The 27,854-nt window shown below is 39.0% G+C and overlaps 1 protein-coding gene across 3 annotated transcripts; it reads right to left on the bottom strand.

The window, feature by feature from the left end:
* Positions 1–1,112: 1,112 nt before the first annotated feature.
* On the bottom strand, positions 1,113–26,558 carry otol1b (otolin 1b). Of its 3 annotated transcripts, XM_069896804.1 has the most exons (7): positions 26,455–26,558; positions 23,635–23,985; positions 19,501–19,590; positions 14,932–15,003; positions 10,342–10,416; positions 5,114–5,165; positions 1,244–1,334 (listed from the first exon to the last, which is right to left on the bottom strand). In XM_069896804.1, the coding sequence occupies exons 1-6, from the start codon at positions 26,528–26,530 to the stop codon at positions 5,152–5,154; spliced, it is 678 nt and encodes a 225-aa protein (XP_069752905.1). In that variant the 5' UTR covers positions 26,531–26,558; the 3' UTR covers positions 1,244–1,334; positions 5,114–5,151. The 3 variants fall into 3 exon arrangements, with proteins under 3 accessions (XP_069752904.1, XP_069752905.1, XP_069752903.1); XM_069896803.1 differs by having other exon boundaries at positions 1,113–5,165; XM_069896802.1 differs by lacking the exons at positions 1,244–1,334; positions 5,114–5,165 and having other exon boundaries at positions 9,277–10,416.
* Positions 26,559–27,854: the final 1,296 nt, after the last annotated feature.

Here is a 27,854-nt window from a genome sequence, read left to right as displayed (position 1 = left end):
AAGGGAGGGACCTACAGATGTCACAGCAATGAAAAATACATATAGAACATAGAACATAACAGCACAGTACAAGCCCTTTAGTCCACATTGTGCCAACCCATATATACCTACCAAAAAAAGCGAAGCCCTCATCGTCCTCTATTTTTCTTTCATCCGTATGCCTAAGAGTCTTTTAAATGCCCCTATTGATCCAGCCTCTACCTCTGCAGTTGTGTTTGAGATGGGAAAAGACCAAAATCAGAGCAGACATATTTAGTGTTACCCTATTTAAATTGCCCCCTACTCAATTTGATTGTGGGATACTCTGCAAACTGAGAAAATGTATTCATGATGCACCATCATTTTCGGACATTAACTTTATATGTGTGCAATAAATTGTAACCATATTGTGTACTGTTCATTGAATGATTTGCTATTTAGAATGTAATCATTTATCATTGGTGTCACAGAATTGATTAGCATTAAAGCCCATATCTTATTCTTGAATATGAATGATAAATAATTTAGAGAAAGATTTCTTGTGTTGAAGAATCAATCCTTAGCGGCAATGAAATAACTCTGGTAAGTTTAAAGTTGATTAAATCAAACCAATTATAAATAAGTTCCCATTGTTTTAATTGATCCCATCACTATTAAAAATAACAACTTTACAGATCATTAACTCAAGTAGTGTTATTTATTCAATACACTTGAACTTTCCACAAAAATCATAAGATACACATGCATTCTGAAGTTAAAATGCAGATTTACAAGTCAAGACTATTCTTTGCTTTAACAATATTAACAGAAAAAGAAGAAAAACTAAAGAGACTGATGTTGATCAAAAATGTCCAGAAAAAGAAAGGCAACTGAGAATGATAGTGAATGGAAACAAAAGTTAACCATATGGAAAATAACTTGTATTTTCATCTTATTCTGTGATATAATCATAGACGAAAATACCTGAGAAGTATTACAGATATATATATATATATATATATATATGGGAATCTTAATTATATCTTATCTATTTTCTATTCAACATTAATCGGTTATATTATGAAGAATGGATTAACTGTTAACTCAATATAATCATAGAATTTGAATGGGATAAGTAAATAATTATGGTTATTCTCCTGATTTACAATTTTTGTGTGATATGTATATGATATTTGATTTATGTTATTAATTAGAAGACAATGTATAAAGGTTTTTTATATTAAACATAATTAAAATATTTTAAAAAGAAAATTACTTGTATCAAGTTATAGAAATTCACGTTAAGCTTTTGTTTAAGAATTGTGATTAATGCTTCCATGAACAATTCCCACTGGATCTTTTTCTTCCTAATAGGACTGAGATTACAAGCATTAATTTCATAATAATACTGAGAACCTCAACAAGCACCACAGAACAATAAAGATATATCAATCATTGAGTTTTATGGATCCTTTTCGATGATCTCATGGTGGAGTTTTTACTCTCATACAAGAATATGCAGGACAAATAACGGCAATAATGCTTGCATTTATACGTTTTCTTTCAAATCAATATAATTTGGGCAATTAATTAGATTTTTAGAGATGACTTGTCCAAACTATAAAATTATCTGTAATGACCAAGTTTATTGTCAATATACATATGCGCCAAAATTCATACTTGCTGCAGGTAGTTTTGTTTTAAAAAAATCTATTAAATTACCCCAGTACAAGAAAGATTTTTAAAAATGAGAGAAAGATATTAATATTCACAGTTCCAGTTAGTGCAAGAAAAAAAATACCGGTAAACAAAATTGTACAATAGTGCAGACTGGTCATTTTATGGTCCTGGAGTAGTTTATGGTTTGGGTAGTTAGAAGAGGTTCAAGAGCCTGATAGCCATTGGAAAAAGTTAAACTGGAAAGTCTGCAGATACTGTGATTGCAGTGCAATACACGAAAGTGATGAAAAAACTCAGCAGGTCACGCAGCCTCTAAGGAAAGCAAAGGAATATAACCAAAGTTTCAGGCCTGAGCCCTGAATCAAGGTATGAATCAAGGCTAGACAGGTAACTGAATAAAAGGTGTGGGGAAAGAGAGGAGAGTATGGAAAAAGGAGCTCGGAGTGGAGCACAGGCTTGGGAGGTCCTGAATATTGCAAGGAACAAGGCAATCAGGAGCTGGACTTCAGTCTTGTATACTTTCTTCCCAAAGGTAACAGTGAGAAGAGATGAGGGTTCTTTATGATGTTGGCTGCCTTTCTGAGGCAGCCCAATACATGGATTTCTTCAGTGGATGGGTCAGAGCCCATGATAGACTTGAGTAGGTTTTTCTGGTAATTCAAGCACTTGAATTACCAAGTTAGACCATAATAAAACCAGTCAGTATATTTTACACAGTGCACCTATGGAAGTTTAATAGAATATTTCACAACATTGCAAATCTCTTCAGACTTCTTAAAAAGTAGAGGTGCTGGTTGCAGGAGAGATCTTCCAATGACGTAGACTCCCAGAAACTTGAAGATTCTAACCTTTTCCACATCAAATCGGACAAGTGCATGGTCCCTTAATCTCCCCTCCCTAAAAATCCACAACAAGCTCCTTACTCTTGTTGACACTGAGAGCAGAATGTTGTTCTGGCACCAGCCAGCCAGGTTCTCGACCTCCATCCTGTGTTCAGATTCACCACTATCAGTTATTCATCCAGCAAAGGTGCTGTCATCAGAGAATTTATTGACTGCATCAGAGCTGAACTTAGCTGCATAATGATGAATGTATTGAATATAGGGGACAATGTATTCAGGTTTAAGGTGTCGCTGTGTTAACGGTCAGCAAGGAGAAGGTGATTCCGCACTCTTTGCTAATGATGAAGTCAAGAATCAAGCTGCAGAAAGGTGAACAGAATCCTAGATCCCTTAGTTTGATCATAGATTTTGATGGTATTGATAGTGTCGAATGCTGAGCTGTAATCAATGAACAACAGCCTGGTGTAGGTGTTCGTCTATCAACGGGATCTCTGCAAGAGATGCAAAACAGAGTGGAGGGCCAGTGTGATAGCATCTGCCATTGACCTGTTATGATGACAGTTGAATTGAAATAGGTCCAAATTCTTCCTAAGACAGGAGATGACTTGCTCCATACCTAACATCTCAAAGCACTTCATCATGGCAGTCCCAAGCTTATTGTCCTTGAGGAGATCATTTTGCTTTTTGGGGGGAATTAATGGATGTCCTTTGGAAGCAGATGTAGACCTCAGATCTTAGTAGGAAGAGATTCAAAATGTCTCCAAAAAATCCAGTCAGTTGGTCTGAGCAGGGTTTGAGAACGCAGGTAGGTACACTGTCCATCTGGACACTTTCCTAGATTCACCTTCCTGAAGATTTCCTTCATGACAGAGTCACTCAGGCTATAGGGGCTTGTGAGGGTACATCATTGTTTTCCCTTTCAAAGCAAGCAAAGAGGCATTAAGCATATCTAGAAGCTAATTATACGACCTCGTTTCACCTTGTAGCATGTGATGTTGTGCAAGCCCTGCCACCAGTGCTGAGTGTCTATCAGAGACTTCAGCTTGGTGCAGAATTGTTTCTTTGCATTGTTAATGGCCTTTCAGAGATTGTACCTGGTCCTTCTGTGCGTTTCTGAATTGCCAGATCTGAATGTCACAGATCTGGTCTTCATCAGTTTATGTATTCTTTGGCTCATCCCTGGTTAGAATACACAAGCTAGTCTTAGTAGGAGCACACATATCCATGTAATTCCTGATAAAGTTCATAACTACTGTGGCATATTCATTCATATCCACTCTTGTGTTCTTGAACATGGCCCACTTTACCAACTTCAGACATCACAAAGCCACTCTGGTGCTTCCCCAGAACATCTATGTGCAGTCTCCTCCTGTGCAGTGCTCTTCAGTTTCTGCCTGTACACAGGAAGAAGCATAGCCAGGTGGTCCGACTTTCTAAAGTGATGTCTAACCTTCTGGTATATTCCTCAGTCACAACTAACCACAGGCATCCAGCATTTTGTGTTCCCCCTAATTAGACTTCCTCTCTGATAGTGGGAAGTTTGAAACTGCCAAAGCATTTAAGTTCGGGATTTTCAGGACTCTGGTTAAGAAAGCTTCAAGCCACCAATTTTGAAGTTTCCAATAAATGTAGGCATTTGATATAGAGAAGAAACCAACAATAATCATGTACAAGATTGATGATAGCAAGTTTGCTTCAGAAGAGTAACTTTCCAGATCTCACCATTAACCATATGACCATTTACAGCACAGAAAGAGGAAATTTAGTTGTTCAATGATTGGATCTGGAATTATGGTTATGTTGAAGGAGTTATGAGTAGTTTAGAAACTTATCTATTGAAACAAGATTTGTGGCACATTGTAAATTTGATTACAGTCAGAGACATGCTGCACTAGGTTAAACAAATAACGTGTATTGATGTGGTAAATATGTCACATTTAAAATAGTATAAGCTGTAAATTATTCATTACCATATCATTGTACAAAATTATATAACCAGTGGTGATGCCCTTGAATGGTCTTTGGAAAAATCATCTTTCCCATATCATCCTTAAAGGGTTCAGGTTTAATTTTGGTTTGCATCATTATTTAAAAATTATAATCAAGTTGCATAAGGTCAATATATGATCAAAAGCTAATCAGCCCCTGATGTACATACATTCTCTTAATTTCAGTAAACCTAAAATAATCATTTTCTCCTTTCTTTACCCATAACCTGATAACTTCCTCGTCTTCCTTTTTTAGCTTTTATTCTTTCATTGTTGTATTTACTGTAACAATGAATGGAACAATCCTCCTAAAGAATTTTAACACCTTGCAAAAAAAATTGTAAATCCACCCAGAAAAAAAATCTTTCTTCACTCACTCTCAAAACTATTAATGATATTAAAGAACCTAAATTCTTAAGGTCTAAATCCCGGAGCTCACTGACAACAGCTGTGTGAGTTTAGATCCATCAGAACAATTTCAATATTTCAAAAAAATGATCCATGACCCATTTTCTCAAGAGCAATAATGATGAGGAATAACTGTTGCCCTTGCTATAAATGTCCACATCATAAAGAAATAAATGAAAAAGAAACATTAACTCATTTGAACTCATCAGAAGTAGACCTCGTAACTCAAACTCTTACCACAGAGTAGATTTATATCCCATTGTACACTCTTTGTTCTAATATTCTTTCTCTATATAGATACAAAAAATGCAAGAGAGAAAATTAAATTTTCGGCCCACAAGTCCATGCCACCCAATTTACACCCCCTTAACCTACACCCTGGTACGTTTTGAACGGTGGAAGGAAACGGGAGCTCCTGTAGAAAACCCACACAGACACAGGGAGGATATACAAACTCCTTACAGCGGGATTCAAACCCTGGCACTGTAAAGGTAATAAGTAAAAGGCCAGCATGGATGTGATGGGTCAAAGGCCGCAGTTCTGATCTGTGCAACCCTTTGAGATTGGAATACCTAACAGTGTGATGTTAACAGCTTTTTCTAACTGCAGTCACATATTTGAAGTTTTCTATAATACTTTGGCATGGTGTGTTTTTATCAGTTAAAATAGTGTAATTTTTAAAATCAAATTTCATTTTAGTGTGAAAAATATAAGTAATTGCAGCCCTTCCTTAGACTTCAATTAAAATTCTTCCTCTGGTCCCTGTGCAGGATTCGAATCAATTCCACTTCCCATGCTTCTGCTTTCATCTACTTCTTGCCTTTAAACAACTGGCTTCGACATGACCAGTTGACAATCTTCCTGTTCTATCATCTGCACAATCTGACAACAAAGCATGTACTGATGAAGAGCCATCTCCAAAATATTACCTAATCTCCACAAATGCAATTGAAAAATGTTATTCTTCCAGCTGTTTCTGTAATTCTCTAAACAGCATCATCTATTGTCTCCAACTCAGATGGATTCAGTTGAAAGCACAGTACTCCTTGTACGGCCCTTCCAGTATATGCTGAACCATTATTCTCCCTAGTCACACTGACTGCACCCTGACTATAGCCCTCCATACCACTCCCATTCATGTACCTTTTTCAAAATTAAAATTGAGCCTGCATTCACTGCTTCAGCTGGCAGCTCGATCCACACTCCCACCGCTCTCTGTGTCGAGTTCCCACTAATGTTTCCCCCCACTAAACTTTTCCCCTTTCACCCTTAAACCTTGTCCTCCGGTTTGTATCTCACCTATCCTCAGTGGAAAAAGCTTACCTACATTTACTTTGTCTATCCCCCTCATAGTGTAAATACCTTTTATCAAATCTCCCCTCAGTCTTCTATGCTCTAGGGCAGGGGTGTCAAACTCAAATTCACGGAGGGCCAAAATTAAAAACTTGGACTAAGTCGAGGGCCGAACTAAATATTTATTGAAAATTTTCAACAACATCTGCATGTTTTCTCTTCTTTCAACATATGTAATGTTAAACTTTAGGATATAACTTTAGGAGGATAATGTTACAGGTCAGGAGTAGGTAGCTCAAGTTCACCCTTTGCTTGACCTGAGGGAAACCTATTTGGTCCCTGTGGAGATGTAGTCAGCATTCACAGGCTGTGTCCATTTTGGCCTGCATCAGGACTCAGCATTTCCTGCTCACTCCTCAGGCTCTAGGCCTCTATTCACCCTCGACCCACCATCCCTCTACCTGACCAGTCCTTTACCCAAACTCTACTCACCCCTCACTCCACTCGCTCTGCCTCTACCCACCCCATCCTATACACGCCCCTCTACTGCCTCTCCCCTCAACCTGTTCCTCCCTCTACCCATCTCTCACCCTCTAATCACCCCTCCCCTACTCGCCCTGCCCCTCCCCTTTTACCTCTTCCCTATCCACCCATCCTTCTACTCATCCCTCCCTCTAACTGCCCCTCGCACCACCATAACTTCCCCTGCCCATTACTCCTCACCTACACCCATTGCCCACCCCTGCTTACCCACCCACTCAGGCCCAGCACGCTGCCGATCAGCCTTTGCGGACAGCCACCATCTCTCTCTTCACGTCCCTGGGGTCCGCGCAGGTGCAAGCGCTGAAGGCCGTGGCGACCGGGAGAAGTGCGCTCACGCTGTGGAAGGGCCGTCCGGTGCCAGTCGCGTGGGGCTCGCGCTGCCTGGGGGCCGTGCGCAGCCTGCCATGCCCGTCGTGCCGACAGGAAATCACAGGCGCTCGCCCATCCGCCGCACTGCTCGACAGGTGGGAGAAGTGACTGGTTGTGCGGGGAGCCTTCCAACCGGCTTGCCGGCTGATGACATCGACAGACTTCTCGTGTTACAATTTCTCGTGTTACAATGGGGAAGGATGTGCAATGAAGGGGGAGGATGGTGGGGGTGACATTACCAAAAAACAGCATCGGCTCTCGCTGCAGGGCGGGCCACCACTAATACATTTTTGAAATGATCTTGCGGGCCAAATATAATTATATCGCAGGCCAAATTTGGCCCGCGGGCCAGAGTTTGACATGTGTGCTCTAGGGAATAAAGTCTTAATCTGTTTAACCTTTCCCTGTAACTTAGTTCCTGAAGTCCAGAAAACAGCCAGTGAATCTCTGCACTCTTTCAATCTTATTGATATATTTCCTGTAGTTAGGTGGCCAAAACTGCATTCAATATTCCAAATTTGGCCTCACCAATGTCTTATTCAATTTAACCATAACACTCCAACTCCTGTGCTCAATGCTTTAATTTATAAAGAGCAATATGCCAAAAGCTCTCTTCATAACCCTATCTACCTGTGATGCCACCTTCAGGGAATTTTGTGTCTGTATTCCCAGATCTCTCTGTTCTACCGCACTTCCAAGTGCCCGACCATTTACCGTGTATGTCCTTTCTTGGTTTGTTTTTCCTAAATGCAACACCTCACACATGTCTGCATTAAATTTCATCTTCCATTTTTCAGCCTATTTTTCCAGTTGGTCCAGATCCCTCTGCAAGCTTTGAAAGCCCACCTCACTGCCCACAACTGCAAATTTGTGTCAACTGCAAATTTACTGATCCAGTTTTCCACATTATCATCCAGATCATTGATGGAGATGACAAACAACAATGGTCCCAGCACCGATCCCCCCAGAGTCACCGAATGTCGATAGATTCACCTCCACCACTTCTGCAGCCACACAGAGTTCAGTCCAATTCATCGGCAGCCCAAACTCCAGATCAGAACCTCTGATGTGATCAGGGACCCTCCAGCACCACAGCACATCTTTGCATCCCATTTCCAATATCTGGTACCCTTCCAGCCAATTTGAGCCAGTCTCCAGCAGTCCATAGCCCGGCACACATCTCCCAACACCAGTCTGCAGCAGCCCACAGCTTCCATGGGTTTCTCGCCTCGATTCGCCAGCAGCCCACCGCATTCACTGGTCCCTCAGCCTCAGAGCCCCCTCACTGGTTCGCCGCCGTAGTCACTGTCCCCATGGGTCATCTCCTCCACTTCTCCCTCTCAGATGGTGTGTGATCTTCTCATCCTCTGGTCCCCTGCTCCAGTTCTCTGCTTCCCTGGAGTCTGCAGCCCCTCATGGCTGCTGCCGATTAATAGATGGCGCCATTGTGGGTGCAGACCCACAGGCACAGGATTTCAACTAAAACCACCATCGGCTCCCTCCACAGGCCATTCAAAGCCCATCCGGAGCCAATGGCAGTTGACTGAGTGGATGGACCCCGCATGAGTGCTGCATCTCCGCTCCCTTGCTCTCCGTGGGTACGCACTAGTGGCAGATAGCGTCGCCATCTTGAAGGACTTTTTGCACTACCAATTAGTGATCATTCCGTCATGGCAGCAGGAAAAAAAGAATTTCTGGGATGTATGTGAGTGTTATGTATGTTCCGTGACAATAAATCTGAAATCTAAGCGCATTACTATACCAACTTTATTGCTACTACAATGGGATCACTAATCATATGCTAGCCTTCAGTGACATAAAGCTGTGACTGGAGCAAAATTTATCACAGGTACAAAATAATAACGGTGCAAAAAATCCTTTTTCTCACCACCATGATGGTGCAGGAAGTAAGATGCACCTTCAAATCATCTCAGATTTGTGTTTCTTGCTCACACATGTGCCAAAGTCTAAAGGTTCTTGGGTCGAAGACACCCAGCATTTCCCTCTAGCTCTCGATCTGAGCTGTGCAAACATTGAACTTTACAGTACATAAACCCTGGCCCTTCACTCCAACTTGCCCATGCTGACTAAATTTTGTAAGCAAACTACACCCATTTTTCTGTGATTTGCCCATATCCCTCTAAATCTTAACTATTCATGGTATAACATCTCTACAAAGAAAAAAGTAAATGCCATTTTCTCACTGTCTTTATTTGTTTAATAAACTAATATCATGTACTCAGTAACAATGTGAAATATATTCAAACCAAAAATAAAAAAGTTACTTTAACTTTTATGATTATTTCAAATATTGACTTTTTGACCCAGCAAGAACTAGATCTAAAATGGAGTTCCAGTGTGGTTACAAAATGGAGTTCCAGTGTGGTTACAAAATGGAGTTCCAGTGTGGTTACAAAATGATGAATTAATATATATATACATACACAAAATCTAATCTTGATACAAAATAAATCCTGTAAATGTACTATCATCTTCATTGCTGGCAAAAACCCCATTCCACTCTCGAGTTACCATCAACCAGATTTCATCATTAGGTCTCAATTTAAGAATAACCATGCCAGATGCTTGATCTATATCTTGACCAAAAATTGCATCTCTACTTTTCAGGATCCGAATGCCATTTTTAACCAGACTAATTCTTATAGGTCTACTTCTCACGGTCAAATGATATGAAAAGAGGTAAACACCCCCAATACCGCAATGGAACTTTCCAGTTTCTGGGTTGTAGATGTTCTGGTCATTATAGAAAATTTTCTCAAATTTTATTGGGGTACCAACTGGAGGGAAGGACTTGTTTGGCAACAATCCTACACTAAATGCAGATGGTGTAATTTTTGTATCCTCGCCTTTTTGCCCTGGCAAACCTCTTAGTCCACGACTTCCTCTAAACCCACGCAGACCTCTGCTACCATCTCTTCCTTTTGGACCTGTTAATCCTTTCGGCCCCAGTAATCCTCGGTCCCCCTTGTCTCCTTTTTCTCCTTGATTTCCCTTTTCACCATTAATTCCATCAGCTCCCTTGATACCATCAGTCCCCTGCTCTCCTTTTTCTCCTTTGTCACCTTTTTCACCATCTGCACCAGATTCCCCGTGACTTCCCTTCTCTCCAACGTCCCCACACTCTCCTTTCTCTCCTATGTCACCTTTCCCACCTTTCTCACCCTTTCCACCAGTTAACCCCATTTTGCCCACATCTCCCTGCTCTCCCTTTTCTCCTTTGGTTCCATTTTCACACGGACCTCCTTTGTCTCCTTTATCTCCTTTAAATCCAGGCAGGCCAATGTTCCCTTTATCACCTTTTGCTCCTTGCTCACCTGAAATAAAAACACAAAGATGGCTGGAAAAATCTTCTAGTGTTCAGAAGTTACAAGGATTTGAAATGAAAATAATAATAAATCAGAAGCATGCTTCAAAAGAATTATAAACAAAAATAGGATGGATTTTCAGTTATGCTAAGCACTTAACTGGTGACTGAGAAACAAGGGTAAGCAGATGAATTGCACTTTCTTCTACAATTATTCACATTAATATGCACTAAATTTGTTAAATAGACTAAACTGTCGCATTTTATTTAATGCAAAAGTTCAAACAGAAAACAAAGCAATCAATTTATAGTCAGGAGATTGAGGTAATTGAAGGACAAATTGAATTTAAAAATTTTTAAAAATTTAACCGCATGATATTGCTAAAATATTTTCTGCTATAATGGTGATTAACAGCTATTAAACAAGATAATCCCCTTTATTTTGGTAATGTAGATTTGTGCTACATAATTTTAGGAGATATTTTGGGTGAATGTTTAAGATCCACTTTCTTGTAATTTAAGTTGTTAAAATATTTTCAGTATCTTTAGAAAAGAGCATTGCATAATTGTACCTAAAGATCATTGAATCTTTCAAAATAACAATAATTCAGAAAATACAAATCACCAGAATACTTGCAATATTGAGAGCTAATCAATGGAACAGCCTCCATTATCATTAACAATGCTCATATAATCTCAAAGGGTGGGTAGTCTGTTAAATAGCTCTGCAATCCAAAATGTTCTCAACGAAGATCATTACAGTTTCATTTAGAATCTTTAAATCCTCTTTGATTATTCCTTTTCCGATTCAAAATGACATCTTGAATAAGAGAGCAGCCCAATTGCTAACCCCTTCCAAGTATTATTGCATTGAAACAAAATTAGGAGGGGAGAAGTGAAGAGTGGTTATCACTCCTATAAATTATGCCTGCTTTCAGAGTTCTTTTCACCAACAATTGTGAAACAGGCAAATGTAGAGGTTTGTCATTTACCTGTGTGCTGAATTGCACTTTACTCTCACTGAAATTCCTCAACATTACACCAAAGTTAGATTTTAGATCTCCTTTTTGCATGAGATTAAAAGGTTGTTTTCTGAATTAACAGCTCCTTTGAAAATGAACCGATTCTTGTATAATCTGATTTTCTCATCAAAACATGTTTTCCTGTATATATCAAAAAGCAAAGAATCCAAATGCTGTGAGTTAGATATCTATTAAAAAAAAGATGCTGGATATGTCAGCAGGATGGAGAAGAACAAAATTGAAGTTTCTGATTGAAGATCTGCTGAAAGAATTAAACAGTTATACTTTTCTCAAATGCTGTTAACCATTATTGAATATAATAATATATAAAAGTAAAAACAGAGGATGTGGGAACAGAAAGTACTGGAAATGCTCAAGAGGTCGGGCAGAATTTGAAGAGACAGAAATAGAGTTTACAGGCTAGAATTTGTTTACCTGATCCCTTACCTCGTATCATCATCTGTAGTTTCCCCACACCCATATTTACCTGGTATGAACTTGGAGGGACAACTTTGCTGGTACACAGTGCCCTGGACTCTGGCAGTATGGCCTGAGCAGTGGCAGAACCTCCAATGGTAGATTAAATTCTCCCCCAAAAATGCCATGAAAGTTTTAATATTCATCAAAGTTCCATGCATTACTTTGGTCGTGATCAAACTTGTCAAGGAAATTTCATTATATTTCTGAAATGTAGAGGCTTAAAAAAAATTAAAATTCACCAGATGCTGCTGATGTGTTCTTCAGGACTCGGCTAGCTCGGTCAGTGACGGTGGACATTAATCCCTAGTACATGCCTTTGTAGTTATCATTATTCCTCCCATCTAGTGTCCCAACATATATCAGTAAAGATATAACCAGGTAACCAGGAATAGAATGATCCATCAGGTGCAATGAGGCTTTACAAAACCGGAACCGATGCTCAGGATTCCCAAGGCTATTCTCTCCCCATAAATGACTACATCAGTACCACTGAGGAGACTGTCTTGTCAGTGAGATGACATACCTTGTGGTGGCAAAGGCTGGCACATTGATTTTGAGGATTAACAGAGGGTGTTCCTCAACTAGAATGTATGGCAGTTTACTTCTCTCCAGATGATTGTGTGGCCTGGAAGCAACTTAGCCATGTTTCAATAAATACCCAAGTCACACCAGATGATCAATCCAATATTCTCATGTTTCAACGTAGTGGTTTAGATACAAATTAAAATGGGATCCTAGTCACCAAATTTGTGCTGTCAATCATCCATGTCAATTTGTGTTCAAGGATGATGGATAAAACTATATTCGGAGTTAGATAATGATGGTGCAAAGCTGACAGTTGGTGTGGGTTGTGAGGAGGATACAGAGAGGCTTCATGGATACAGACAGATTAAAACAACATGGCAAATGGGACATCTGTTCAGAAATACGAGGTCAACACTATGGGAGAAGAGTAGGGTTTTCATGAAGTGGTGAGGAACTGAATACTGTTAGTTTTCAGATGTGCATGGGTGTTCTTTGATACAAGTTTTTATGCAAGCACTGCAGCAATTGAGAAGTTAAACAATATGATGGCCTTTATGGCAAAAGACTTGAGTGCTTAATTTAAAAAATACTCCGTAGTTAATAGCCTTGATGATATACCCAAGATACTGTGTACAGTTCCAGCCCCCATAACTAAAGAAATATGTGCTGAGAGTAGAGAGAATTGAACAAAGATTAGTGATTCCTATCACAGAGCAATTGTTCAAACAGGAGGAATGAACCTCTCTCTCAGTGTTAGCAAGAGCAATGAGCTCATTATGGACTTTTGGAGGAAGGGTGAAGCTCACTCCCCAGCCCACATCAATGTTGCTAGAGTGAAGATTGATTCAGGTCCCGAGGTAAACATCTCAGTGTCTCATCCTGATCCATCAACTCATCTAGTTTCTCAGAAGCCTGAGGAAATTTGGCATGTCACCAACATCTATCAACAACTTCTCTAGGTACACTAGTGAAACTATCCCATGAGGATGGAAGACTGCATGGTGTAGGAACTTCTCCATTCCAAGACCACAAGAAATGACAGACAGGGCAGTTGTGAACGTGGCTCAGCCCATTATAGACAATTCCCTCTCTTCCATCAACTCCATCTATAACTTCCACTGTCTTGGAAAATAAATTAACATATTAAAAAGACTCAACCCATCCTGGCCACATTCTCGTCACCCCTGCATCCATCAAGAAGATTCATAAGTGAGATCACACACCACCAGATTCAAGGCAGTTACCAAACTCCTTAATAACCCCTAAATTTTGTTGTCTTTGCTCTGTACTACCTGATATCTTTCTGTAACAGCATTTTGTACTCTGCTTTACTTGTTATACCATGTATGAGACAACTACTGGTCTAATTGCAAAGCTACCTCTATCTCTGCATTTTTGATATGTGACAGTAAATACTCACCAGGCTTAATGGGCTAGATGCAAGGAAGTTTCTCCTAACTGATCTGTCTAGTAATACTGTTAATAACCTCAAAGTAAAATGTCAGCCAGAAAATACTGAAGTAACAGGAAAGGTTTCCACTCAGACTGTAGCGAACCTTTCGAATTTTATATCTGAAGTCTATGCAGGCATTGTCACTGAGATCATTCAAAGTAAGAATGATATATTTTATTAAAATTATGAGACTCAAGGGAATATGTACATAAAAGTGGTACTGAGGTAAATGATCAGCTGTGAGCTATGAATGATAGCAGAGGTATGTGGGGTCATATAGCCAATTCCAACATCTATTTCTTATGTTTTTTTTAACCAGTAAGGTTATTTGGGCTCTGAAATATATCATAGATAGTTTGAGTAAATGGGAAAAATCTTAGCAAATGGAGTTTCATGTTGGAAAATGTGAGATTATTCACTTATGTGAGAAAAAAAAAATCAAATGAAAATCTATTCCTTCCATAAAGTAGAATATAAAAGGATACCAGTGAAACACAAAACATTATCAAGTAATAATATATTGGCCTTTATGGCCTGGAAGAATGAACTTTAAAAATATTGTTACCATTGCACAGGGTATTAGTAAGGTCACACCTGATGGACAGTGTATGAATTTTGGTTCCCTAATATAAGAAAGGATTGGAGCAGTCCAGAAGAGAATCAATGGGCTAGTTCCTGGAACAGTATGAAATATTAGGATGTGAAGGGGGAGGTGGAACATTCCTGATCCTGTTTTCTTCTGTTTGTGTGTTTCTATTGCTTCTGCTTTTTTATTAATTTTTAAGATTTTTAGGTTTGATTTAAATATTTTGTTTGGGAATAGGAACAAATGAAACGATATTATCCGTTGTAAGATGGGTTATAATCAATCACAGAAAATAGAGTAAATAACAATCTGCCATCTATTACCATGAAAACCCCTCTTTTTAATGCGAAGATCACTTGATATTATTTTATACTGAGCTTCTAAATGGGGCATTTCATTAGAATTTTGGACAATAAACATGAATTTGTGATTGGATCAATTGCATCTTCATTACCATACCTTTCTCCCCTGGTTTTCCTACAAATCCTGGAAGCCCATCAAATCCATCTAGACCACGGTCTCCTTTTGGTCCTAAACACAAGAATGTCTTGTTTTAAAACGAGTACATTCAATATTTAGTTTTAGAAGACAAAATGCACCCCTCTAAATTGCACCATATATCAAAATTCAATTATAATAACTTAAAAAAAGGTTAATTTGTCAAGAAGAAACAAATATAAATATGGAATTCCCTCTCAAAGTATCCTGAGAGAGAATATATTCACACTTGAAAACATGGCATAGAGTTATGGATATATAATATACTCATGTAATTGTCAAATTTTTGACCACTTATTTTGGGCCAAAAAAAAGGAGCGGGGGGTGGGTCAAATTTTGCAAACTTTTGACCTTGGTAAGTACTTGCATCATTCAAGGTGTCAAGAGCTCAGATGGCCAGGAGCTCAGATGGCCAGGAGCTCAGATGGCCAGGAGCTCAGATGGCCAGGAGCTCAGATGGCCAGGAGCTCAGATGGCCAGGAGCTCAGATGGCCAGGAGCTCAGATGGCCAGGAGCTCAGATGGCCAGGAGCTCAGATGGCCAGGAGCTCAGATGGCCAGGATCAGGTGGTAAATTCAAGTTTGGGGCATTGGGAGCTCAGATGGGTGGGTGGCCATAGTTTTGACAGTTGAGATGGGTGGGTGGCCAGGGCAAGGATCCATGGTCAGAAGCTCAGATGGGCAGACAGCCAGGGTGCCAGGAGTTCAGATGGATAGGTGACCGGGACAAAGATTCATTGATGGGCATCAGGAGCTCGGATGGGCAGGCGGTCGGGGCAAAAAAAAAGCCAACATTTACATAGGTCAGACAAAAACATCCAATTTTTTTAGCCTAAGGAGGGGGTGAGTCAACTATTACACAGTATCGATGTTTGGCTTGGCTTCGCGGACAAAGATTTATGGAGGGGTAATGTCCACGTCAGCTGCAGGCTCGTTTGTGGCTGACAAGTCCAATGCGGGACAGGCAGACACGGTTGCAGCGGTTGCAAGGGAAAATTGGTTGGTTGGGGTTGGGTGTTGGCTTTTTCCTCCTTTGTCTTTTGTCAGTGAGGTGGGCTCTGCGGTCTTCTTCAAAGGAGGTTGCTGCCCGCCGAACTGTGAGGCACCAAGATGCACGGTTTGAGGCGATATCAGCCCACTGGCAGTGGTCAATGTGGCATGCACCAAGAGATTTCTTTAGGCAGTCCTTGTACCTCTTCTTTGGTGCACCTCTGTCTCGGTGGCCAGTGGAGAGCTCGCCATATAACACGATCTTGGGAAGGCGATGGTCCTCCATTCTGGAGACGTGGCCTACCCAGTGCAGTTGGATCTTCAGCAGCGTGGATTCGATGCTGTCAGCCTCTGCCATCTCAAGTACTTTGATGTTGGTGATGAAGTCGCTCCAATGAATGTTAAGGATGGAGCGGAGACAACGCTGGTGGAAGCGTTCTAGGAGCCGTAGGTGATGCCAGTAGAGGACCCATGATTCATAGCCGAACAGGAGTGTGGGTATAACAATGGCTCTGTATACTCTAATCTTTGTGAGGTTTTTCAGCTGGTTGTTTTTCCAGACTCTTTTGTGTCTCTTTTGTTTTTCCAGACTCTTTTTCCAGACTCTTTTCCAAAGGTGCTATTTGCCTTGGCGAGTCTGTTGTCTATCACGTTGTCGATCCTTGCAACCGATGAAATGGTGCAGCCGAGATAGGTAAACTGGTTGACTGTTTTGAGTTTTGTGTGCCCGATAGAGATGTGGGTATCGATGATTACACAAGTATATATGGTAAGTAAATTGGGCCAATTTGACTGGATGCATGTTGTACCTTAAGTGTACAAAAGTGTCTTTTTTTTAAACATCCAATGCATCTACCCTGTGAGAACCATAATTCTCATCACAGTGACACCAGGCATAGATATTTCAAAAATCTGGTGAGGTCGAAGCAATCGATAGCAGAATGCCAAAGGGAGTAGACACCCAAGTTTTCACATGACAGCACAGTTAGTGTAGCAGTTAGCACAATGCTATTACAGCTCTAGTAACCCGGGTTCAAATCCAGTGTTGACTGTAAGGAAATTGTACGTTCTCCCCATGTCTGAGTGGATTTCTTCCAGGCACTCTGGTTGCCTCCTATTCTTCAAAACATATGGCGGTTGTAGCTTAATTAGTGTATTTAGGGGGCACAGGCTCACAGGCTGGAAGGGCCTGAAACCTTTAGATGCGGAACATCTAAATATAAAAATAAATTGCATCTTCATGAATGAGGTGACTAAAAGGAAATCGATGTCTTTCTGCATTCTGTATCCAAGAAACTATTCTGAACACCAATTATTTACGGTAGTGATCAAGGTAGCCCAGGACTTGGCTACCATGCCAGACAAAATGGAATGAATATATGTGTATGGGTCATTGAATCCATCTAAAAATCCTATCTTGACCACCATCGTACAAAAATCTCTGTCAATTGCATCTCCCAATTGAAATGCATAAACTTTTACCACCCACACCTACCCTATAAAACTTTCAAACGTTCACATTTATTTAATCAATGTAATCTTTGCAACATAATTTAAAATGTATTTTTTGGGACAAGTTGGCAATAAATTGGTAAAGCCAATATCTGGACTAGCCATTAACAAAGCAGCCACCACAAATCCCTGGCCAGCAGTGGGTTGGAGTTCAATCAACATGATAACATATTCGTATCTAATCTACCTTTTCACATCCCACTGTGCCTTTGTCCCCCAATCTTCAACAATCTCTTTCTGATTTGCAAGTAGTAAATATACACAACTAAATTCACTACCTCTTCTTACCCTGATCCTCACCCTGAGCCTTTCTTTTTTTGGATGAAAAGCTATTCCCATCTCTATAGGATCTGGTTTGCTGAGTCATAATTGAATTAAGAAGAGGGTGCACTGCCAGGCCATTTGACAATAACAGCCATCAAATGAATTGCATTGTCTGAATAGAGAATGGCTGCAGCACGAGCTGTGAGTTGTGTCAGATGCAGATTCATAAAATGGTCTGAAGGCCAAGATTTTGAGTATCACGGTGGTCTTCTGTGAATTTAACAGCCTGAAGCAACTGACAGATGTCAGCATTGATTGCTGAATTCATCCTTCTTTTGTTTATTTTTTTATTTTTCACACTATGAACCATACTAACCAAAATACACACAAACATTTCCCTCTTGAATATACAGTGTCATTTTCTCCCTTTACTCCCCCCCCTCCATTCCATCCCTCCTTCACCCCTCCCTCCCCACCCACTCAATGTTCAACCTATATGATACATTAAACCCATTAAACAGTGTCATCACACAATGAAAATAAACAAGAAATTTGTGTCATCTACTTTTACATACTGGGTCAGTTCATTTCGTCTGCTTCTCCTTCTGTCATTTTAGGCGGTGGAGGTCTGCGGTAGGACTTCTCTGTTGTGTTCCATGTACGGTTCCCAAAATTTGTTCGAATACTGTGATGTTATTTCTTAAATTATATGTTATTTTTTCCAATGGAATACATTTATTCATTTCTATGTACCATTGCTGTATTCTCAGGCTATCTTCTAATTTCCAGGTTGACATAATACATTTTTTTTGCTACAGCTAAGGCTATCATAATAAATCTTTTTTGTGCTCCATCCAAATCAAGTCCAAGTTCTTTACTTCTTATATTACTTAGAAGAAAGATCTCTGGATATTTTGGTATGTTGCTTTTTGTGATTTTATTTAATACCTGGTTTAGATCTTCCCAAAACTTGTCCACTTTCTCACATGCCCAAATTGCATGTACTGTTGTTCCCGTTTCCTTCTTACAACAAAATCATCTGTCTGATTCTGTTGGGTCCCATTTATTTAACTTTTGGGGTGTGGTGTATAGCCTGTGTAATTCATCCTTCATGCACTTTGCTCCCCAGCTTGGTGAATAAATCTTTTCTTAGTAAAAACACAGAAATGCTGGAGGAACTCAGCAGGTCTTGCAGCGTCCACAGGAGGTAAAGATATATAACCAGTTGTTCCAGGCCTGAGCAAAAAGCAGGCGGGTGCCTGAATTAAAAGGCTGGGGAGTAGAAAAGAAAGGGCAGGGGGAGGAGCACAGACCGACAGACAAAAGGTGATAATTGGATATGGATAGGAAAGAGGAAAGATGAGAATTGATCGGCGGAGGGAGGGTTTGGCTCTGTGAATGCAAATCTGAGTGAGAGGAGAAAGAGGGAAAAGGAAAAAGAGAGAGACAGACAGACAGACAGACAGACAGACAGACGAAAGGAGACAAAGGGATAAATGGAGGGGACGCTAACAGAAACCGGAGAAATCAATGAGAGGGATGGTGCCAGATCAGAGACACAAGGGAAGGTTAATGTCAGGTACATCCAGACTGCATATGCAACTCACTCAGTAGCTCACTGGTCAATTTGATGAGCTGCGCAAAGTAATCCACAAATATGTGCTTGAGAATAGTTCTTATTATGTCGGAGCCGCTGCTATCAAAAGAACAACTCAGTGACACAACTGATTAATTCTTGGACTGAGGTATTCGATATTTAGCTTACCTCGTTCTCCCTCAGAACCCCTTACACCAGGAATCCCTGGGGTCCCAGGTAAACCTGCTATCCCCTGATCTCCTTTTTCACCTGGTGATCCTGTAATAAATGAAAAAAAATAACAAGTGTCAGGTTGAAAAATTCTAAGTATTTTTGAGTTTAAATTAAAGACCAAGAAGAAAATTTTATCAAATAATGCAATAATTAATTAATGACAAATATGATTGCCAATTGGCAATGTTGGAAGAGACTCAATTCCTGCTCTGTTTTACATCTTTTACTATTTTTATGCCATAAAATGCTCAAGAAAGGACTTGCAGTAATAAATTGTGGGTGGCTCAGTGTCACTGTAGGTTTTGCAGCTGTCTCACAGCTCCAACAAGCTGTTTTCAAGTTAATTCAAGTTTATTGTCATCTGTTTCCTGGTCCTCAGTGCAAAACACCCAGACACACAAATAGACATAGTACACATACAGACAAGCAATGCAGATATAGAACAAGTATTCAGATATACAAATAAATAAATAAATGTTGCTTCATCAATATAAGAGTGTCAGATAGGTAGTGTGAGTAGTTCATTTTGTCATTCAGCATTCTCACTGCCCGTCGGCAGAAGATGTTTCTCAGCCTGGCTCTGATATTCATGAATCTCTTGCCTAACTGGAGCAGCTGAAAGATGCTGTGTGTGGAATGAAAGGGGTCTTCAATGACTTTGTGCACCCTCCTCAGATAATGATCCCAGTAGATCACGTCGATTGGGGGAGTGGTGGGGAGGGGGGAGAGGGAGACTCCAGTGATCCACTCTGCCATTCTTATAGTGCTGTGAATTGAATTCAGATCCATTTCACAGTGTACCACACTGTGATGCAATCACTTCTGACATCCAATGCTGTCAGTGTGGAGTTTGCACATTCTCTACACTGACAGCATTCTGTGACTGCATGGGATTCTCCCAGATATTCTCATTCCTTGCATATCCCAAATTCATACTGGCTGATGGGTCAATTGTTCACTGTAAATTACTCTGATGAGGGTGGCTGGTGGAAAAATCAGGAGTGTGTTAATAGGCACGCGTGCATGAATACTTACAGTGAAATAACTGGGGAAAGGAAATGAGAGCTGGCCTGGACAAAGGGCCAGATGCTATCCTTCCATGTGGTGAGAAAATATGAATAATTCTTAAATCTGTGAGCTCTGCTTTTCACAAGATGAATAGTGTTTGATGATTGCAATACATTGAAACAAAAACATAAATATTCAAAGGAATATGACTGGCACCATTCAGCTACGTTTTAATTTTTTTTGCATTTTGTTATGGGTGAGGGTATAATTTAAACACTGATCAGTTGTTTTGGGGGGCTTTCAGAGAGCTCAACCCACAAAGAGGGACAAAGATTCAGAAACCATGTCAATGCACCAACTTCCAAGTAACAATGCTTTAGGGAAATATTAAAAGCGGCAGATTAGAAATGTTAACACATCAAATAATTGTCAAGCATAATGTTGATTGTAACTTTGGTGCTGGACTATTTATACACGATGATCTTGTGGATTCTGAAACTCAACAGTGAAGTTGAAGCAAAGGTACATTGACGTTGGGCGAGAGCTAAGGTGACAATCAATCATTAATAAAACAGTTCTTGCTTTGATTGTCCTTGGATTGTTTTATTAATGGAGTAATCGGTTCTTTGAGGACATTTGGAGATTATGTGCTACATTCGTGAACTTTGGGTAGACTCCCTCATTTAGTGAATGTGACAGTTTCCCAAAGCGACAGGCATCTACTCCCCATGCATCATTTACTGCTTCTGTAGTGATACTGTCAAATCTAGAGGCTCATGACAGAAGGCAATGAGGAACTTCTCAGTGACACAAAGACTGTGCCTATATGCACTGTATGGAGAATTGGAACAATCCACTGTGCAGGAGACTGGAGGCTGAGTATCATTGTCAGGGAAGAAAAGGTGTGACAGGCCAGGTGAGTATACAACTCTGCAGCTTCCTAGAAGATGACCATCTGCTTGCTAGAATTGATGAACATGCTGTCTCAAGCTGAGTGATTGTTAAACCCAAAAATAATCAAAAGGTTGTGTTAAAGTAGTTTAATAAATGCCGTGAAAAACCTTTGAGGTCTGCTGCTGTGATTCCCCTCACAGGCATCTACTCCCCATGCATCAGGAAATTAATGGGTTGAATCTTTCAGATGGTTTCCTGATTGCTACATAATGATAGGCCAGTTAGAAAGAGTGCATGCGTCATTGTGTTCTAGACATTATTGGCCTGTACACTGGAACACAAAATCATGAAATGAAATGTATTCCACCATTGGACTCAGCAGTGGACCTCCATCACAGCTCAATTTTTGTTTAGGGTTGCTGGTCTTCACCAAGAAGGTCAATGTTGAGAAGAGGTTTCTTTACTTTGTGGTATATGTGACTTTCATTCACTTGCATTGATTTCAAATCAATTTCTTATTCTCTTAATTTTTTAATTATAACTAATTTCAAGTTTTTTCAAACTGAATCCAAATGACTATGAAAGATAGGAATAGTGGGAAAAAACTGTTGGAAGTCAGTTGGGAACCACGCAACGGCTAAGATAAGCACAATCGAGCATTGCATGAGATGCAAACACAAGCCTCACAGAGACAAAGGAACAGAACCAGGCCACTAGGCCCATTGAGTCTGCTCCATAAATCTACACTAAGCTACTCTACACTCAGACCAGACTCAATGTACTTCATCTCTTGATCAAAGCCAAAATCTCTAAAACCAACCATTGCTTTCATAATTATGGTGGTGTGATCAAGATATTATGAGTCTACTTAACCATTTTAATCAATATAAAAATAATTACAATAATAGATAAATATTGCATCCAACTGAATACTGTAAATCCTCAAACAAAAGCATATTGACCCATTTCTATTCCGAAAATCTAAAATATGAGTATTTTAAACAATATCAGCCCTTTTCTGGCAGATTAATAACAATTTTCAAAATCTCAATTTATGTTTTTCATATTTTAACTTGAACATAATTTTAACTGTAGGTTGTTTAGTCAGTAACTTACTTGAATGAAGAGCTAAATTTAAGTTACACAGTCAGAAAATGCTGCAAACATTCAGCAGGTCAAGCTCACAAAGGATTTTTTTTCTTGCACCTTGGAAATTGTAATTATTTATTATCTGTGCATCTTTTATATTTATTATCTCTTTTTAAAATTTAATGTACACTATTTTACTTGTTAAAACAAAATACCACAAAATCCCTGTTATCTGGAATTCAAGCAACTGGTAAAAAAAAACAATCGCAGAAAATAAATACCAGTAGGTAAAAATATGAAAGTTTAAACTTAGTGCCGCTTCGTGGTTAGTTCGCTTTCTCTAAGTTTTCAATCTGTATGCCAACTCATCTCCTTCCTTTATACAACCCACTACCATGGTATCATGGGCAAATTTGTAAATGGTCTTACTGTCACACCGAGCCACACAGTGGTAGATGTAAAGTGAGTAGAGCAGGGGGCGAAGGACACAGGATCTGGAGCTCAGCTTGCCAATGGTTCGACTCAGAGGCTACGGGAGCAATGGAGGTGAATCCACATTCAGTGTCTCTGAAGTAACTCACTTTTGCTTCTGTTTCTCTGAGGGGCAACTAAGCTAATGGCAACTCTGTCTTTACAGTAGACCAAAAATGAAGTATATCATGGATCTTACATTTTTAATATATTATTATGATTATTATCTATTTTTAATGTAACAATAAAAGGAACCTTTTTGAGCCTTTTATTTGCTATAGATTTTTCAGGGATATTTATTAGCATGTCAACAAAAGAACAGCAATAAAAATAGCTTCAAAAAGCAATGCAATTCATAGCAGCAATTCAGTCAACAGACCCTGGCCACACACAGGTTCAGCTAGTAATATTACATGCATTCTTCTATCTCATTTATCACACTGAGATGAGAACTATGGCATTAAAATTTGGAGTGTTACTTTCTTTAAAATTTCATATTTTCCATTGCATCCAGAGCAAATTGCAGCTGTAAATTGTCAGTGACCAACACACATATGATATTATACTCTGGCTCGATAGAGGATGCAGAAGATTTACAAAACATTTCCACCTCTATATCATAATTACCTGCTTCGCCTGGCTCTCCTGGTTCACCCTTTTGACCTGGTACTGGGGGGCAGCAGTCACAGCAGTTAAAAAGGAATTCATCTGAATCAATCGTAAAATTTCCATTATCTTCAAATGGAGGGACTGTTGGGAAGGTGTCAAATAAACGTAGAGATGTTGACTTCAATGTGGAACTTTCAGATGCAAGGTCTGAATTATCAGTTGCAACTTCTTCTGCAAGTACAGTTGAGGTTGGAAATAGATCTCTTGTAGAATCTTCATCTTTCTTGAATTCACCTTTTGCTGCCATTTTTGCGATTAAGTGGAACAATAGCAGTTTTGTATGCCAAGAAAGACCAAACATTGTTCCAACTAAAAACCAGATAAGTAAATATTTTAATGGTACAGGACCAAAGAAAAATAACTTGCATTTGTTTGCATTGTTAGAACGTTGAATGTAAAATACAGGTTACTTAAATATGAAAAAAAAACTAAAGCCTTTATTTCAAAAATTTTGCTTCTATTAAGTTTTGCAACACATCTATCATCTTTCAGCGACCATTTCAATGGTGCACAGCAATTATCCAGAACTAAGAGAACTTATTTATACCCAACCTGCACAAATGGAGCCTTCACAAACAGCCATATTCAAAGGTGTCAATGTTGAACAGCAGCTAAAACTATCAATGTGCAACAACAACAAAAAATAAAATAAAATATGGCTGTATCTCAAAGCAGAATAATGCTATAATAATATGTAATATTGCTTATTAAGTTTGAGAATTATGTGCATATATATCTAAAAAACAATATTTGCAAACAGAATAGAAGCATATCCATATAGGTAAAATAATAATTGTGTGCAACACATAAAATTAAGGTATTGAGATCCACTAAGAAGTGTTTTTGAGTACTAGCCAGGCAAGTCAACTCATGTTGACTCTGATTTAATAAAAAAATAGATAAAACAATGCATAAAATTAATTAAATTTAATATTTGCCAACAGCAGGGACTGCAACATCAGCTTTAATAACCAGTCATCAGATGAATGAATTATATGCTTTCAGGTGCATTTTGATCATCAGATAGAAAGTATAGACATGTCAGATATCTAGATTTGTCATATTACCCAAAACCATTTTTGAACATCTAAAAAATTATTTCTCCTCTATTCTTAGTAGCAGCATAAATGATTGTCCTGATTTTCTGGATTTGGTATTATTTTTCACATGTAACTATTAATAAATGTAAATCAAAGGAACAGATTCATCACTTTTGTAACTGGTTAGATGCAGTTGTCCAAATAATTCCATCTTACTGCAAAATCATGAGTCCAGAGTGAAGTATGTGAAGGCTTTATTTGTCAATGTGCAACTATTCCATGATTTTTGGTATAATGTTGCAAATAGCCACATTCTGCTATTATGTTGCTACCACTTGTAATATCCAAGGCCATTTTTTGCAAATATTTAAGAGTTGAATTTGACATAGCTCTTACAATAATGATATTATATATTTTTTTATATATTATCACCATACTAATTTCCATTGGCACAAGTTTTGAAATTGTTTAAAAGTTCCAAAAAAATCCAAAGAATAATAGAAATTGAAATGTACCATTCTAGTCTGAGAAATTCCTAAATACTTAGAGCATTTTATCCAAAGGATGTACAATATAATCACAGATTTCTAGTTCAGCATAATTTCTTAACATTTACAAGAAATATTTCTGGGGAAAAAAACATAATACATTTAACTGCATTATGCTGAAGGTTTTACTGATTTAAATCTTTTCGTCATTTTTTTTGTTCATTATAGGTTAACAGCAGTATCAACTTTGCATGGGGTCATTTCAGAAAAAAAAGCACAAGATTTCAGTGTAATGCACTTTTTGAAATAGGAAGTACAGCAATGACCATTAACAGCCATTGGTCTTCTTATCTGCAAGAGAAAAGGGAGAAACTAAATATTTGCCATTTGCCGTTGATTGTTGATCTTTGGTCATGTATCTTCCAGTGGAGCAATGTTGTGAGTCGTTCAAGCAATGGCCTCACTCGGGTATCAGTAAGCAGTTTTCAGTTCCATTTGTATTAGGTGCAATAGAAAGACACAAACAGGCTCACCATTGTTCCAAACACTTAATGGTACTATATATCCATGTTAGTGCAATATTTTAATGACAAAGGGTTATTTTCTGTTCGTTTGGGGTAAGTAAAACCAACAGTTACCCACTAACAACTGAATTCTTTGTTACAAAATGTAACTCAAGTATGTAATAACTCTGCTCTGATGGTTCTTTAAAACCACTGAAATCAAATATTTGTTGCTTCTTTTCCACCACAATAGAGTTTGATTCTGAGTGAGTTTCAAAATTGTTAAATAGCCAAGATTCAGTGTTAAATACAATCCTCAAATGATATGAATAAAAAACTGTCAGTATTAATACTTTATATAACATATTTATATTAGATTTTTTAACGACCCATGAGGTGCCAAACAGGACAAATAAAAAGCAAATTATTGACATGGTTTCCTCTTCGACTGTGTTAGTGAGTCAAACAAAGTTAAGAGCTATCAGGTTCTTTTTGCATTAGTCCCAAATAAACACCAGAAATATTTCTTCTCCACACTTTATAAAAAGTGTGTTTACTTTACAAGAAATTTCTTCCAGGGTTGATGTTAAAATAAACCATTAAAATACATGTTTATATTGATTATAGTGTACTGTCAATAGTCACAAAGCTGAATTTTTAGATCTTACTATTTGAAAGAATATACCAAGGTTAATGGTTCTAATGTGCAAACTAGTGAAGTTACCACCAACTACCGTGCTGACATACCTGTTGTGACAGTTCCTTTACCATTTATTTCAAACATCCAGCACCAGTTCGAGCACATGCAGTACATGACCAACATTAACAGATTTATTTCTTAATTAACTTTGTCCCAGAACCAATGACAATGTAAAGAGTTGTTTTTTTTGGAGGGGAGGGAAAGGTGATTGGCTGAACGTTCTTCAACACTCCAATGATGAAGCAGAAAGTTCTCCACTATTTTAACTGATGTATTTTGCATTTCAATGGCCTCTTGTTCGTTTTATTTTTTTTTAACTTGTCATTGAACTATTTCGTTGTATAACTAAATCTCAACAGGATGTCCCATTTTAATTAAAATAGCACATTTGTAGGTTGATGATACTTGGCAAAAGGAACAGTGGACAACGTGTGATTCCTTTAAAGTTGGATTTCGTGGTGACGCCACGTTGTTATCTAACTGTGCTCATCTTAATACAAGTCAAAAATGATTAATATCCAAAAGGTTTAACTCCCGCTTATTATTTAAGAACAAATGGGCATTTACTATTAATGATTACATTTTGGTATCATCCAAGCTTTGAGAGAAAGATTTGGAAACTGTTTTGCGAGTCAAAGCCAAATGGCAAACAGAGACATGTGAAACTACTGTATTACTTTATTGGGTGTTTAAGAATTTTTCAGAGCCAACGTTGACTTTCAAATCTAAGTCTTGTTCAATGTTACATCGTTCTCATCAAAGGAAGCTCGAATGGCCCCAATTCCTGGATTTGTTCCCTCCCCCCGTTTTATGGTTGATTTCATATTGCCGCAAATTTCCTTCTACTGAAACAAAGGCGCATGTCGCGTATCAAATCCATTTGGTGTCTTCGGAGGCAGAGTACAGACAGGGACCTTCCCCAAGCCTCGGGGATATAAACGTGCCGTTGTTATTCTTGCAGAGTTTAATGGTGTATAGTCAAATATAATTACATATTCGTCGACCTTGTATTGAGATGCTAAAGTGTTACATTAAATTTAGATCGTTGTGCAGAGCTTGGCTGTTGGCAAGATGTTCAGCACCAGGGTTTCCTCCAATGCGAGAGATGTTGCCTTTAAATTTTACTTAATCTGGAGTCCGTTTTCTAAAGTCGCCGTGAATGCGATGCTTTGCACACTGTGAGCAGGAGCTTCAAGGTGGGTGCCTGCCCGTGGCAAGATTCTCCTTGGACTCAGGGTGTGGGCTCCGCTGCAGTTCAACCCTATCCGCCCAGCGCATCTTCCAGCCTCTCCAGTCGGGAAAGAGAAACAAGGGTAGCAGAGAGCCAGGATGAGAAATAGATTCTTCCCACTGGTAGTGAGGTGAATGAACAGCTCAGGCAAACCCTCCAAGACCATGCTATTTGTTTAACACCCAACCCCAACCAACCAATTTTCCCCTGCAACCG

Source organism: Narcine bancroftii, chromosome 9 (genome assembly GCF_036971445.1).
Source record: "Narcine bancroftii isolate sNarBan1 chromosome 9, sNarBan1.hap1, whole genome shotgun sequence".
NCBI classification, from domain to species: Eukaryota; Metazoa; Chordata; class Chondrichthyes; order Torpediniformes; family Narcinidae; genus Narcine; species Narcine bancroftii.
Note: the sequence above shows the minus strand (reverse complement) of the source record. Positions and strands in the feature narration are given on the sequence as shown.